We start from the raw sequence: 14129 nt of genomic DNA, 5'->3' as shown, positions 1-14129 counted from the left end.
GAGCTGTGAAATAAATTTATAACTACTGGCTTTCATTTACCCCGTCAATGTCATACAGGCAACTTGTCAACTGCAGGGGAGACAGGGGATAATCAATCACATGACAACATGAACAGGTCGCACGTCTTGCGACTGATTTTGTCTTGAGACAACTTACACAAGGCCATGACAGACCTAAGAGGATTCTTCTGAATCATTCTTCTTGATACAGTTGAATCAGAACATGATCTTCAAGTCTCTACTCATATACTTATCAGCATAGATTGTATCTTATCTTGTGTCTGATTTCTTATGAAAAATTGTGTCATGAGTTAGATAGTATATCTCTTACACTACAACAAGACTATATCACTTTTGAGAAACTCTTCTCATTAAGCTTACAGGCTTGAGTCCATTGACATAGCACTTTTTTCAAGTATAGCTCCCAGCAATCCAATGTCGCCAGGCAATCAATCCAATGTAAAAAGATGAATATTTTCTCACAAGAAGATTCTAACAGTTCTGTCATAGAAGCAGCTTTCTAAGTCAGATGAAGATATGATAATAAAAATGAAAAAAGAAGATGTTTTTGATGTTCTTCTGTTCCAGAGCAAATGAATTCACCAACCAATCATCAACTATTGAGGTCACTGAAAAAACACACCAATCATCTCTGTCCTGGTCACGCCTTGGCGTCCTTCTGGTCCGGACCACCAAGGGCGCCAAGACGTGGCTAGATGGGACGTCACCATGCATATCCTAATAGGGAGGTCAACCAACCACAGTTCGCTCCGTACTTCATTGACGACTCGATTGACGGCCATAGGGGATTGTTTTCCCCCAGGGATGACATCTGGCATGACCAGGCCATGAATATTCTAATATGCCTTCCGGTTTAAACCAGTTCATTTCGTTTGGTTACCAGTACTCTGCTGAGCCTTACTAGAACCCCACAAGAGAGATGGATATTACGGGTCATGTAAACAATCCATTTCAATATTTAATCATGTTTAGGTTCCCAAAGACAATGATCTTTCCTTGTCGTACAATTTCATTCCCAAGGAACAAGCTGGCCCTGCCCATAGATTTGAATGTTCCTTGATGCTCTCCGGACTATGTAGATCTCAGCCAAGTCGAGCCCGGCCTGACTAGTTCACTGCTGTCCATTGGTTGTAGATTTCATTTGAAGAAACTTCCAGTGGAGTTGGGGGAAGGTCAGTATCTCCATCTGGAGGTGCTTGTTCTCCACAGGGCCCCTCTGGCCCCGCGGCAGTAGTATTGGCGGGGGATACAAATAAGGTACTTTCGGCTTCTGGTACAGACATATTTTTTGACTGTGGAGCATCCCCGGGTACCGTGGCATCCCAAACCCCTTCCGGTATGCTCATTAAAACAGGATCAATCGTGTCAACAGGCGGTTCATTCAACGAGGCGACGAACAAGGGAAGATAGTCATCGAGGCTTGTTGCCAAAGGCAGTTGCACTGGCAACTCTTGATCAAAGCGGGCGTTTGATCGAGAACCCGAACCATCGTGGCTCTGAAATACAAACGAGGGAGGATTTGGTTCGCTGGCTTTTACTCTGTCCAGAAGCTCTGCAGCCCCCTGCCGTTCCGAGTTGCTCAAGAAGCCGTAGCACATCGCGTACGCGTGAGATGACCTGTTCGTCAGTCATGTCTACCGTGTCAGAGGTTGGTGACTCACTTCTGGATGTGTTGCTACCATGTCGGATTTCTCCACATTTTCTCTATCCTATACAATGCACATAAGTGATGTGACCTGCCATGAAAAATTGTCGACCCACCTGAAATGTGATCAGCAGAATACCCATGCTGTACGGAAACACAAAAGGCCCTTCGCAAGAAATAAAAAGAACCGGACGGCCACCCAAATTACAGAAAGTAAAAATCCACAAAGTACTATAGTTGGGCAGAGGACTACAAGGTGGCAGAACAGACAAGATCACAGAGCAGAGAGAGAAAGGAGGGCGTTTACAGTACACGGCCAAAGAAACTTGTGGAACTCTAGCGAAGGATGCTGGCGCTGTGTGAGGTCCCCAACACGAAGGAAAAATTATAAACCGCAGCCCGAAAGCCCTATGACGAAACTTTGGCATTCGCCCTCTTGGCGCAGGGCCTCCTTGGATATTTCCAACGAGCATCCCGCTTTTTGGCCCCGCGATCGAAAGCGTGGCCTGGTCACCCTACACACCGCAAAAGTATAGGGTCATTTTATTTTTACATGCGGTCATCCTGGTCATTCAAAAGTTGTGAGGATTTTTACAGTACCTGTACAGTAGACTCTAGGAAATTCTCTGATCCACTCTGGATGCATATTGAGACCGATTCAGACAGGGCCAATTTTGTATTAATTACCTGTGCCATTAACCTCTATTTACCATGTTATGCTACTAAAGAAAAAGGAGCTGTGTCTTGAATTAGCTACCTCTGGCATGGAAGCATCTGAAAGGTTCTCTAACAATATGCAGCTACGGAAATATAAAAAACATCATGAAGACAATATTGACGGGAAAAAGGAGCGACTGCTAAAAAGGGGGTAAAAAGACTAAAAATGTAGAAATGAAGAAATGAAGAAATTCAAAAGTCCCAAAGGCAAAAAGTTCAGGGTTCCAGAAATGAAACCACCCTGGGTTGCCCGAAATAGCCGCTGTGGACCCACCGATTGCCCGCTACAGGCAACTAAAGTGACTAGCAAGCCATCACGGTTGGGTTGATGTCGAACTGTCGCATACAGCCATCCTCTTTGCGCACAGTTTCCTTATTCCCCGCCTATGGTGCTCTGGGATTATATGGGGAAGAAAATATTTGATATGGTGGCAGACGGTTTGATGAGGGAAAGTGGGTTAATCACTTTCGCCGTTGACCTTGGAACTAAGTTAGACTCTGCACCTACCTTGAGTAATCCATCTCTGGTTGCCGTATACTTTCATCTCCCATGCTTCAATAACGTCGTTGCCGCTTTCCCACGGTTCTCGTGGTTCTCTTCTTGAACGGTGTCTCGGTCCAGTATCATTTTGTGTTGGTTAACATACTTCAGTATAAGTTTGCTGCTCCATTTTGCGCTCCCCATTCACCCTCCCTCACGCCCCCCGATCTTCACTCACCCCCGAGTCCACCTGGATCTTCCATAAAGCTGCCCGTCCTCCCCCAGGGTCCTATGTTAGCCTCTTTTTCTACTCTCGCTACAGTGGTTTCTGTGGCATCTGCCAATAGGCTAAAGATGTTTGCAAGTTTTAGCCAACTTTCATATTATTAAACTTTCCAAGAGGAACACAAGACAGAAAATCAAACAAGGCAGGCCCTGCACCAGAATACAACTAATCAAGATTCAGCACTAAAACAGGCAGCACCTTATGAGAGTTTACAATTACCACGAACATGAACGCCGGGGACCTACTGTTTGAGAGTCCGGTCTCCCACAGTGGGGGGCCGCGAAGAATAAATACAGCCCATCAACATACCCGGAACTATAACCATCGTCTGATTAGCCTTGGACACCTGTCCAGAGACATACATCGAGCGCTGCGGTATCGAACCCCCAGTGGTATGGCTATCATTGGTATTAAGCCACTGCGGTGATAATCACGCCATCCATGTTTAATTCGCCGCTGAAGGACCCGTCGTTGGGAGAGTACCTGCGTGGCTGCAGTTCAATTCTGTGGAATTTGGTGGATCACTTCTATATGCTAGGACTCCGGCTTCGAACTCTGCAATAGAAGGGAGCCGAACGGAAACTGTGCGTGATGCTTCCAGAGGTTCTGATGTGGGCTGCGAGAATGAGAACGGAACTGTTCCAGCTCGTCTCGCTATTTCTTGTTCTCCGAGCTGCCAATGCATAGCCTCAGCGGCCCTCCAGGGCATGGCCATCTCCTCTGCAATTTTCGCCCACATTTCCGACTTGAATCTGCTTGCTCTGTCAGTAAGCTAGCCGGTTATCATCAGATATCACACCATTTTTACCTTTCATATAACAATGCTAGCTTGGTCTTGAGATCCTCGCTCCACTCACCCCGCCTCTCGAGGTAATTCTGGTAGTGCAGGCGACAGCTCATTGCACTTCGCCCGGGAAGTTTCTCGCTGATATCTTCCCACGTCATTCCGCGCCCCCGAAGCTCGATGATGCGGACATCTTCTTCTGAGGACCACTTTGGCTTCTTCTTGGGTAGAATTTGGCGTGCATCGGAGCTATCGGTCTGGACGTCAGGTGCCATTGGTTTGTTTTGGGCTAAGTGTCGAATCATAGACGCCATAGAGAAATCTGCGGTACTTTACGAGGAGAAAAGGGAAGATCGAGGGATGGAAGCAAAGTGGGAGGAGGGCTGGCTTTATATATCTTCAGACCCTCTGGTCTATGCTAATGTTCCCCCTGGAGATGGATTTGGAGCGATCGTGAGAGACCGCACCGTTTACAAGATACGTTGGCTGAGCTAGGGGCCGGCTCGGGGCCTACGAACAGAGGGGAGGTTCATATGACATCTACAGTACGCCCTCCACACTTCCCGTTGATGTATGGTAGCGATGTATACAAAATTGACTAACTTCCATCCATTATTGAACTACGACAGAAAATCAAACAAGGTGGGTCTTGCGCCGGATAAAACGTGGCTCATCGAGACAATTACCGACAGAGAAACACGAAGCAGAAAGAAAGAACAGAGCGCATTAGTCCTCACAGGCTAGCTCGTACACCGGCAGACCTGACAGACGACATACATGAGAGCCGGGGAAGATATGTAGAAATCCGTCCCAGTCCGCCTGCCGAGAAGGGAAACTCCGAATCAACATCTCGTCAAACAAAATGCCAGAGGGCCTCCCAGATTGACCATTCACATCAACATTCCACTATAAAAGCATAAAACTGAGGCGCAAGAACGCGTTGGGTGGGCCAGACTTCCGCGGTGGATCACGCGTTGTGCGCCTGGGTGCTCTCTGTAAGGTCCTCGAAAGAGTCTGTGGGGTTGAGAATTGCACGTGCCCTGGCATAATTATTCACCTTTCCCCTTTCCTTGCTGGCTTTAGCAACCCAATTCTCCACTTCAGCCACTGCATCGGTAGGCGACCGCTTGTGTTCAAGCAGGAACGATAGCAGGATCTCAGCTGGGCTGAATACCTGGTCCGGAACCTTGGCGGCAAAGGCACCCGCAAGTTCGTCAATTGTTTCGTCATAGATCTTCTTTTCTGGGCTGCGGCGATCCTCATCTGGCCGCTCAATTGTTTCATCATCGATCTTCTTTTTTGGCTTGCTGTCATCCTCATCCGACTCCTTGAAAACCGTACAGAAAAGACGAGAACTCATCTTCTTATCAGCGAGCTGAAACAAAACCTTTCTATCCACGCGGCCAGGGCGGATGAGCGCGTCATCCAGACGCTCGATGTGATTTGTCGTCATAATCAGCAATCGACCTTCCTGCGAAGATACACCATCCAGGGCATTAAGAAGAGCGGACAGAGATACATTTCCCTGAGACTTGCTTTTCTGCGAGGGGCGTACCGCGGCCTGGCCGGCGTTTTCTGTCGTTTCACTGTCTCCCGTTCGCCTCGTACTAGCAGCATCGATATCTTCTAAGAGAATGACACAATGCGGGGGAAGCTGGGCAAACAAACTGTTCAAGCGGCTGTCGTCGATGCTCGAAAGATTAAGTACATAGATATCCAGCTCAGAACGCCCGGCGACAGATAAGCTGAAACTGGACTTCCCGGTGCCAGGAGGCCCATACAGCAGGAACCCTCTTCGATAGGGAATCCCGCGCTTTGCATACCAGCCCCGAGCTCGCTCGTCCAGGAAATCGTCGATATCTTTCAGCACGGCCTTTTTCTCGTCCTCATCCATGATGACTGTCGAAATTGGTCTGATGTCTCTTGCCTTCGCCTTCCTCCATTCACCATCATTATGCTCAAAGACTGCAGTCTTTTTCTGGATAAGTTTTAGATACTTGGCTCGGCAATCACTAAGGAGTTCTCTAAGGATTTGCGACGATCCGCCGATGCAGGAAATGGAGATCTCTTCCTTGGTGTCTTTTGCCATGCACTGGAACCGGAGCAGATGGTTCTTGTACACGAAGAAGAATGATCCATTCCAAGGTGAAAAGCGCAATGGTTTCTTCTTGTACTCTTTTGAGAGACCATCAGCATATGCTCTTCTTTGCATGCCGTCGATGCTGACGAGAGAGGAGCGAGCCTTATGGGCGAAGGGCTGCGTGGATACCCAGGCGATAAGCATATCGTACGCTTCATTGTAGTAGGAGACGTGGACGGTCGAAGCTTTCGATGGTTAGAAAGAGCTAGCACTACGGGGAGAGTCACGAACTGAAATAGGCCTCCACCAATTCCGTCATGTAGCGGTACGCATATCTACCCAAAAACAAGAACATCCCGCCCATGCACACCAGGTGAGCATAGCTGTTCAGGTTGCCAGCCAGGAACTGTTGCATGGATGCAGAGATGCCGGTGAAGCCGGGGAAGAAGACATCCATAATAGAGATTTGAGACGGGGCAGTGTGGATTGGCAAAGAGCCAGCACCGTTGAATGCGTTCATTGTGGTATGAGTAGTGAGATTCGATTTCCTGAAAAAATGCTACTATGTGCAATTGGTTGAATAATAACCCTAATACTTCGTAATTGTTTGTCCTTGATCGAGGGATTATGAAATGATAAATTCTTGGAGAACTCCATCGCCTCAGGATGCGAGGAATCTTGCTTCCTTATATGCTGTCGAGTCGAACAGTGTCCTCACATTTCCAGACGCAGGATATGCTGTCCATACCAACCTAGACTATGCTGACGGCCAGGGAGAAAACAAACTATAGGCCAGTAGAGTTGTCGATTGGGATGAAGAGCTTTGCGAGCTCAATGCCAGATATGCTATTAGTGCCTTATCCTACACCGCGGAAGAGTACAGACCTAATTTACCTCTACGTAAGCAAGATAAGCTCTAAGTAAGGCCTTAAATTACCTTACCTGAGCGAGATAAGAAGAGCGCTTGTAACCTACATCCGCTGATTGATAACTTCTATGAACACTGTCAAACAGCCGAATTGATTGATGGTTTGTAGCCAGCGACGATATGAATTTTCTTTGTCAGCCAAGTCAAGAACCGAAGTAGCACTTTGCTCGTTATCCTGAAGCCCCATCTCAAGCTTTATTGTCGCCCCAGGCCTTGAAAACACTCCTGTTGGGAAGAAATTAATTTTGATATCATTAGTCTGAAGGTTGGTGCCAACTGCTGATTGCCTACGGCCACTACCGGCAGTTCAAAATCACATGGCACTCCAACCCCGCCAACTGCGTCTGAAGTTGCATTTAAGTCGCGCAGTCTTCGGAAGCAACAATTTTCGAATACCAACGGTTTTGCCAATCTTCTATACCCACGATGCGCTGAGTGCAGCGGGGCACCGTCATCATTGTATTTCTTCCAAACTCCTGCAATCCGTTACCCCCAACTAACTTCATAATCTTAGTCCCGACTCTGTGAAGCACAAACAAACCGTGGCTTGGATTTGCGACCTCAAGGAGACGGTTTTAAGTAGACAACTGCCGACCGGATTCATCACTTCCTCGCAAACACAGTTGTATCCTGGCACAGGCAAAACGATATCTTGATGGTATGTCACTTCTTCTATCATCACGGCTCATCTAATATGTTATTAGGCATTTGACCCTCAAGAACTCGATCCCACAGTCGATTTCTCGGCCGTCTCAACAAATAAAGTCAAGTGGGTTGAAGGCAAGGGTCAGTGGGTATACTGGAGGGGATGTAGCGCTCTTACTGTCTATGAGAATAGAGGAGAGGGGATGGTGCATAGCAAGCTTACTGGTCAAGTGAAACTACCTATAGGTATCGAGCTGTACCTGGTTGGAGGGCAAGTTAAGGAAGGATAGCATAGCGTCCGATGGAAAAATCTGGAGTGCATTCTATGTATATAGTTTATTTTGTATTTGAGCACCACCTTTCAGCCCCAGAGACAAATTGATAATGGCCCCTTCATCATATCTGCTTGTGACTATCATCGAGACGCATTCTGTCATATGATTTCCTTCTTCCAATTCCTTTTTGCGCATGCGGCTTGCTCTGATCGCCCCATGTACCTCAGGACCAAGTACACGCATGATAGCGTCATCCAGAACGCCCTTCAGCGTCATTTCGGGGTTGGGTATTAGTTTCGCCCCTTCTTTTAGGATCACATACCGAACTTGTCCCACCGATTCCACATGTACCTTGAACAACGCCATGGCTAGATATTCGACCTTGCTGTGGTGGATCGCCAAGCTCATCAGGCAATCGACTAGCCCGTCAAAAGGAAAGTCCATCGTCACAGCAGCTTTGAAGTAAGTGATTCCACCACTCTGAACTGTATCCTTTCTGATCGCACCACACATATAGTGGTCGAAAACGTCCGCGATCCCTTGAAGTGATGCCTTTTCGAGCACCAGGTGTTGCGAAGAAGGTTGAGTGTGCAGGGAGATACCGGGGGCTTCTTCGGGGCCACTTTGCGTCTCGTTCGGGGAGGGTATGATATCGACGTCGGTCGAACTGCGTGTTGCTGACGAGTTTAGTTGAGCTTCTTGATTGCTCTTCAGAGGAGTCTCCAGGATCCCTACTGCCCGATTAGGATAAAGTAGAATATAACCCATTAGATGGCCTACCGTCACTTTCAAAAGCCTGAGATATCTTGAGAATCGCACTGTGGACGGTAGGGTGTGGCTGTATACCTGCCACTCTTCTCGCCGTGCTTATTCGGTCGCCTGAGGATAGCTTCTGGAATGTAGCAATGGTGACGGATCTATCATGTCGTCCCTTGAAATGGGTTTTGCCCCCCGTTGCAAGGAAATATGCAAACCAGGCTTTGAATCCTCCATAATCCAAGAAGATTCGTGCTGTGGTCGTTGCTTCAGACGCCCGCGTTTCTAGTAGTTTTCTCTTCAGCCTTTGAGGAGCTCTTTGACGCTTCCACTCCTCCTTGAGTTGTTGCTTAAATATCCTGATTGAATTTTGGATTATCTCTTGGGTTTCTTCATCGACCGTCTGCTCAAGGGAATCCTGCGCCAAAGTATCAGTGGCATTGTCGGTACGAAACAAGTTGGGCCACGTCATTTTGATATGGGCAGGTGTGGGGTAAGTTGTTCAAAAAAAAGGCAAAGTTACCATGTTATCTTGCTTGGAGTGGGCTTTTATCAAAGCGGGGGAGCACAATCAAACAAAGCCAGCTTGCGTTGGGTAAACTAATAATTTGCCTCGCATACTTCGCCGTCACAGTCACACTGAAGTAACCCGATTGGGCCAATCGTGGCATGCTGGCGCTTGGTGATGTGTACAGTTCAGCCTTAGGCACATGATTACCTTTTCAAAATGCACCTTAAACAACCCTACCTGGACTGATCTTAGTTTGCTTTGCGAGGCATTGCCTCGGCTTATCGGACCAAGACCATTACTTGCAACACACATATTAGCACAAACACAAAAGGTAAATTAATTAAGCTTGCGGAAGGGTTTATGGAACGCATCGGTTCTAAAAACAACTCACCTTGATGCCGATCTGCTAATTTTCCCCACCCAGCTCAGCCTGAAACGACGGAGGAGGATTGATTGTGGAGTCGAGATCAAAAATCGTTCCACCGAAAGGGTGTGCACGATTCAAGTGTGTCTCAAGCTCAAAACGCGCCGCACGTGACCGCCCAATGGCGCATGGCCGTTCCATCTTGTTCTGCAACAAGAAGAGTACGGATGACGGGCTCCTAACATGCTCTTACTCCGGTTCTAGCCCAACAGTACGATGTAACACAACCTTTACGTTATTGGACGACACACTAAGCGCCTGAATTCCCCCCCCGCCGAGAAAGTTGCTTGAAACAGTCCCCCTACCCAAAACTCACGCCGTCTTAAAGACATCGTTGGGTGCAGAATATATAGATATATATATCCCTATCTATCCTTGATGCATCCTCCATATATAGAAGGGCTTGTCAAACCCATTGACTCCCACATGTCCGGGCTATCTCTCTCCAATCCCCCACGGAAACGTCCGCGTTCAGAGCAACATCCGAACGGATTATCGCAACATCAATCAAAAAAGCAGAAGCTTAGCAATTCACCCAGATCTCAATCACCACCAGGATTTTGGGACAACCTGTCAAAAATCTGGTTAACCAAAGGCGCGCTGAGAGAGCTAAACCGAAGAAACAACCAAACTGCTCTAATCCCATATGATTCGTGCTGCCGAAAACCTCAAAGGCCACTCACTCGGCAGCTTCTCGCTGAGCTGAAGAAAACACGCCGATGTACCCAGTACGATCCTAATTTTCCCAACAATTGTGCACCGGATATTTTGAAGGATATAAAACAGTTTTCCAGGAACGGTGGTCCGAACCTGTCGGGTTTAAGAGGCGTAAGTATTTTCCAGATTCCTCTGGCATCAGAGCTGACCGTTCTCAATCCAGTACTTGAAATCTCCAGATCCTCTTGAGCATACGATGAACTCCAGCCAGTCCAGTTCTCAGGGTCGAAAGCGACCTGCAACATCTGCTCCATCCATAAAAAGCAGAGAAACGCAGAGCACCGAAATCACCAAAACCACCAGCACCACAGCTTATAAACGTAACTTCGAACAGAAACTAATCGATCACGGTGTCTATCCCCCAGAATACGAGTATCCTAATGGTCAGATCCCGCCAATACCGAACAACTGGGGGGACATTAATGAAAGATTAGTCAGACCTCGACCTTCTCTTTCACCATCAAAATTTTCTGACAAAGAATTCAAAGAATTCAAGAAGGCAGATGCACATGCATCTAAAGAGCAACCAGTAACGGTCTCGGTGATTCCAATTATTGAAGGCAAGATGCGTGACGCCAAATGTGCCGGAGGTGGATACCCATTTGGAAACCTTGCTCCCCTGACAGACGGGACTCTTGCCGCTGGTAAGCCAGATCATTTCTACGGAGCTCGACCTGAACAGCTCGACCGAAATATTCGCAACGAGCTCAATGATCTTATCATTCCTTCGACACAGGACAGTCTTCCAATGGCGCCAAATTTCTTTCTGGAAGCAAAGGGACCCGATGGGTCTGCTGCTGTAGCTAGAAGACAGGCTTGCTATGATGGCGCGTTGGGTGCTCGAGGTATTCAGAGTCTTCAGTCATATGGGCAAGATAACCCAGCCTATGATCACAAGGCTTATACTATTACATCAACATACCACGATGGGACGCTCAAGTTATACACCTCTCATTGCACGAAGCCAACCGATTCTGGAAATCGTCCTGAATATTTTATGACTCAACTCAATACTTGGGGCATGACTGGCAATGCAGATACCTTTCGGCATGGAGCTACTGCATATCGAAATGCCCGTGACTGGGCGAAGGAAGCGAGAGACGCACTTATTGAGGCTGCGAACGGAAAGGTTCCAGGAGTGTGTACAGAATCTCAGTCTTTTGCATCATCTGGCAGTGGGACAGTTTCTTTTTCAACGGCTGGCCCAGTTTTCGTGGAGTCTGATACTTCAGCTGACGAAACGGACTCTGAGTATGTGGACGCCCCGCAATGGAGCTTTACAGATCATATTGGAGACGAGGTGGAAGAGGGAGATGGTAATACCCTAGAAATAGGTAGGGGACAATTCAAAAGGCAAAAGTTGGAGGCAAGAAAATGCCACGTCTGATAAATGATTGACCATACCTTGTACACAAGTTGTCAGAAGTTAGAAGGAGCTTCCATCAAGTTTACCTACTGCACCACAATGGAGGGAATGGATATCATTCCACTTTGAGATTATATTCATGAAACCATGGCCTTGCTCTCTTCTGTGACACACTTTTATAGGGAGAACCCGGCAGTTTCCATTGCTAATTAGAGCTCACTTTCCACCACGATGTTAACTCCACAACCTCTTATGTATATTGTGTCTTATTCCTTTCCGTTAAGCGTTTGCCACCTACAAGGTGACACGCTTCGTCAAACCGCTGAACAGGTTGTGCATCAGGAGTTCCTTCTGACACAAGGAAGTCATCACGGTTTATACCATGATGACATGGGAGTCAGACTTTTATCAATCCACATTCATACGAGGACGAGTTGGTTGGACGAAAGAGGTTGCGATCCTGACAGCTAATGGAGAAAGAGGAAGCACTAGCCGTCATACATGTTCTTACCTGCCTTGTCACTTCTAACTGTTCAGTTGTTGTCCCCTTATTGTTCTGTCCGTCCCCAGTACTTGTGGCATTTGAGCGCTCGTGAGATCCCATGTGTTCTTAACTGTGTGACCTGTTTGAGGCAGGCGGTAGAACCCTAAGTTAGGGCAGTCCGTTATTATTGCAAACCGATCATTTACATTGGCCCACCTGCATGTCATCCCGCTCTAGCTATTCTTGCATTGACAGGGATATCTGCACATGCTATCGTACTGTGCCGCTTGTATTGTGTGACAATCTTGATACGGGGATGGATAGAGAACTTGATTCGCTCAGCATAACGCAGGGATATTGTCGACGTGGCAAGTTACACAGCATGTTGCACGAAACGATTGGTTCACGCAAGGCAGCCAAGGCGGTCACAGCTGCCTAAAAAAGATGAGCAGAGCTGCTGTGACTGACAGCAATCTGAGGGACAGAAGCAATTCCCAGCAATATACCTATCGTCGTGCGTTAGTAAAGGGGACGGCCCGGAAGGGAACATGCGGCATGACGGCAAATGGATGTGATACGCAGAACCAAGTCACCTGCCGATCGTCCATTGTCGCCATTTGCCTAAATGCCAAGGCTTTAGAGATGAAGTGGATACCGTGATCGAGCTTTCCAAATTTCTTACTCACTGGGCTCACGGTCTTACTGCACAACCACTGCCAATGCCTGCCCCCCTCTCTATATAAGGTAGCATAGTCTACTCATGTTGATGGACCCAAGCAATTCGTCTCTTTCAAGATCTTAGCTGACGCTCCCCACCGCATCCTCGCAATACTGACCTGACTCCATCATTCTCAATACTATTCCAGTAAGGAGTTCCATCTTCAGGAGAGATGTTGTATTCCGCTAACTGTCAGTAGTTGCCAGATATGTGCTGGCAGATGCGAAAAACTCCAGCGAAATGGCCAGATTGCACAGGAGGAATTGGACCGTGCAGCACGCATGAACCTGACCATGACTATATACAATGGTGCAAACCTGCGGAGCAAAGAGGGAGATCCTCATGCCTGCTTCCTAATGTCGTCGCCGCCGCGTTTGCAGCCCCAGTGGGTCTCTTTTTGGATTGTGGCTCGGTCTAATCACTGTCAGTTATCAATTTAAGTTTAGATTGCAACTGTACCTGATGTGTTTTGATCGTCGACTCTAGGAGCACAAAATACGAAAATAGGGTCTTGGCGTCCGCGAGGATTACTGCACAGTCAAAGCCATCTAATTTATGGATATGCCGTTTCCTGTATTCTTCCAGCCTCTTCCGGATGTAGCCCACCTCTTCCTGACTAAGAGGTTTATACATTTGCTGAAAAGGCATTATCGGCCGGCTCTCTGCAAGAGCTGTATAGATTGATCGAGTCCAATCCGCTACAGGTCTCAAGGTTTGGAGATTCAGTGGATTTGTGGAAAGAATGATATGGATGGCTTCCCCGGCAGCGTTTTTTTCACAGCGTACAGTACCGTGAGCTGTCAATTCCCAAGTGCGTGTTGCCTGCACCGGAGATGTCGGTCTCGTTGAGCTAGTAGAGCCCAGGGAGATGTTTTCCCCAGGTTCAACAGAGCTCTGCTGCTGGACCCTCTCGGCCATGGTTGTTGCTTGGTCACTACTATCGTTCTTTTCTGCGTCCAGATATCAGTTACGATCTGTTATCAATAGGATGATGGGAGTTTCTGTTGCACCTGTGGCAGAACTTGGACCACTGCCACCTCTGCTGTCCACTGGGCCGGTATCTGATTCCTTGGTCTTACGAGCTCGGGTTGTCCGGGTACTCATGATGGAAATGTGGCGTCGGATGCTTTGCAAAGCTGGGGTGGTCTTTGTGAGGAGAAGAGGGAAGATGGAACAATGGAAGCAAAGTGGGAGGAGGGCTGGCTTTATATGCCTTCAGCCCCCTGGTCTACGCTAATTGTCCTCCTTCGAGACCAGATGGGGAGTGACCATGAAGGACCGCATTGTCCAC

General features: G+C 47.7%; 5 protein-coding genes across 5 annotated transcripts; 1 reads left to right on the top strand and 4 right to left on the bottom strand.

Moving 5' to 3' along the window:
* Nucleotides 1-2924: 2924 nt before the first annotated feature.
* Nucleotides 2925-4209, bottom strand: HCAG_02396 (predicted protein; the record flags this gene model as incomplete). Its single annotated transcript, XM_001542175.1, has 5 exons — nt 2925-2983; nt 3103-3212; nt 3396-3465; nt 3634-3902; nt 3959-4209. 5 exons carry the CDS (start codon nt 4207-4209, stop codon nt 2925-2927), a joined length of 759 nt encoding a protein of 252 aa, XP_001542225.1.
* A 692-nt stretch (nt 4210-4901) lies between these two features.
* Nucleotides 4902-6534, bottom strand: HCAG_02395 (predicted protein; the record flags this gene model as incomplete). Its single annotated transcript, XM_001542174.1, has 2 exons — nt 4902-6259; nt 6306-6534. The coding sequence occupies 2 exons, from the start codon at nt 6532-6534 to the stop codon at nt 4902-4904; spliced, it is 1587 nt and encodes a 528-aa protein (XP_001542224.1).
* Nucleotides 6535-7910: 1376 nt separating this feature from the next.
* On the bottom strand, nt 7911-9090 carry HCAG_02394 (predicted protein; the record flags this gene model as incomplete). Its single annotated transcript, XM_001542173.1, has 2 exons — nt 7911-8596; nt 8643-9090. The coding sequence occupies 2 exons, from the start codon at nt 9088-9090 to the stop codon at nt 7911-7913; spliced, it is 1134 nt and encodes a 377-aa protein (XP_001542223.1).
* Nucleotides 9091-9979: 889 nt separating this feature from the next.
* HCAG_02393 (predicted protein) lies at nt 9980-11657 on the top strand (the record flags this gene model as incomplete). Its single annotated transcript, XM_001542172.1, has 2 exons — nt 9980-10381; nt 10434-11657. 2 exons carry the CDS (start codon nt 9980-9982, stop codon nt 11655-11657), a joined length of 1626 nt encoding a protein of 541 aa, XP_001542222.1.
* Nucleotides 11658-12626: 969 nt separating this feature from the next.
* On the bottom strand, nt 12627-13942 carry HCAG_02392 (predicted protein; the record flags this gene model as incomplete). Its single annotated transcript, XM_001542171.1, has 5 exons — nt 12627-12741; nt 12957-12999; nt 13156-13252; nt 13298-13788; nt 13849-13942. 5 exons carry the CDS (start codon nt 13940-13942, stop codon nt 12627-12629), a joined length of 840 nt encoding a protein of 279 aa, XP_001542221.1.
* Nucleotides 13943-14129: the final 187 nt, after the last annotated feature.

This window comes from Histoplasma capsulatum, genomic scaffold (assembly GCF_000149585.1).
Source record: "Histoplasma capsulatum NAm1 scaffold_2 genomic scaffold, whole genome shotgun sequence".
Classification (NCBI taxonomy): domain Eukaryota; kingdom Fungi; phylum Ascomycota; class Eurotiomycetes; order Onygenales; family Ajellomycetaceae; genus Histoplasma; species Histoplasma mississippiense.
The sequence above is the reverse complement of the archived record's forward strand: the minus strand, read 5'-3'. Positions and strand labels throughout refer to the sequence as shown.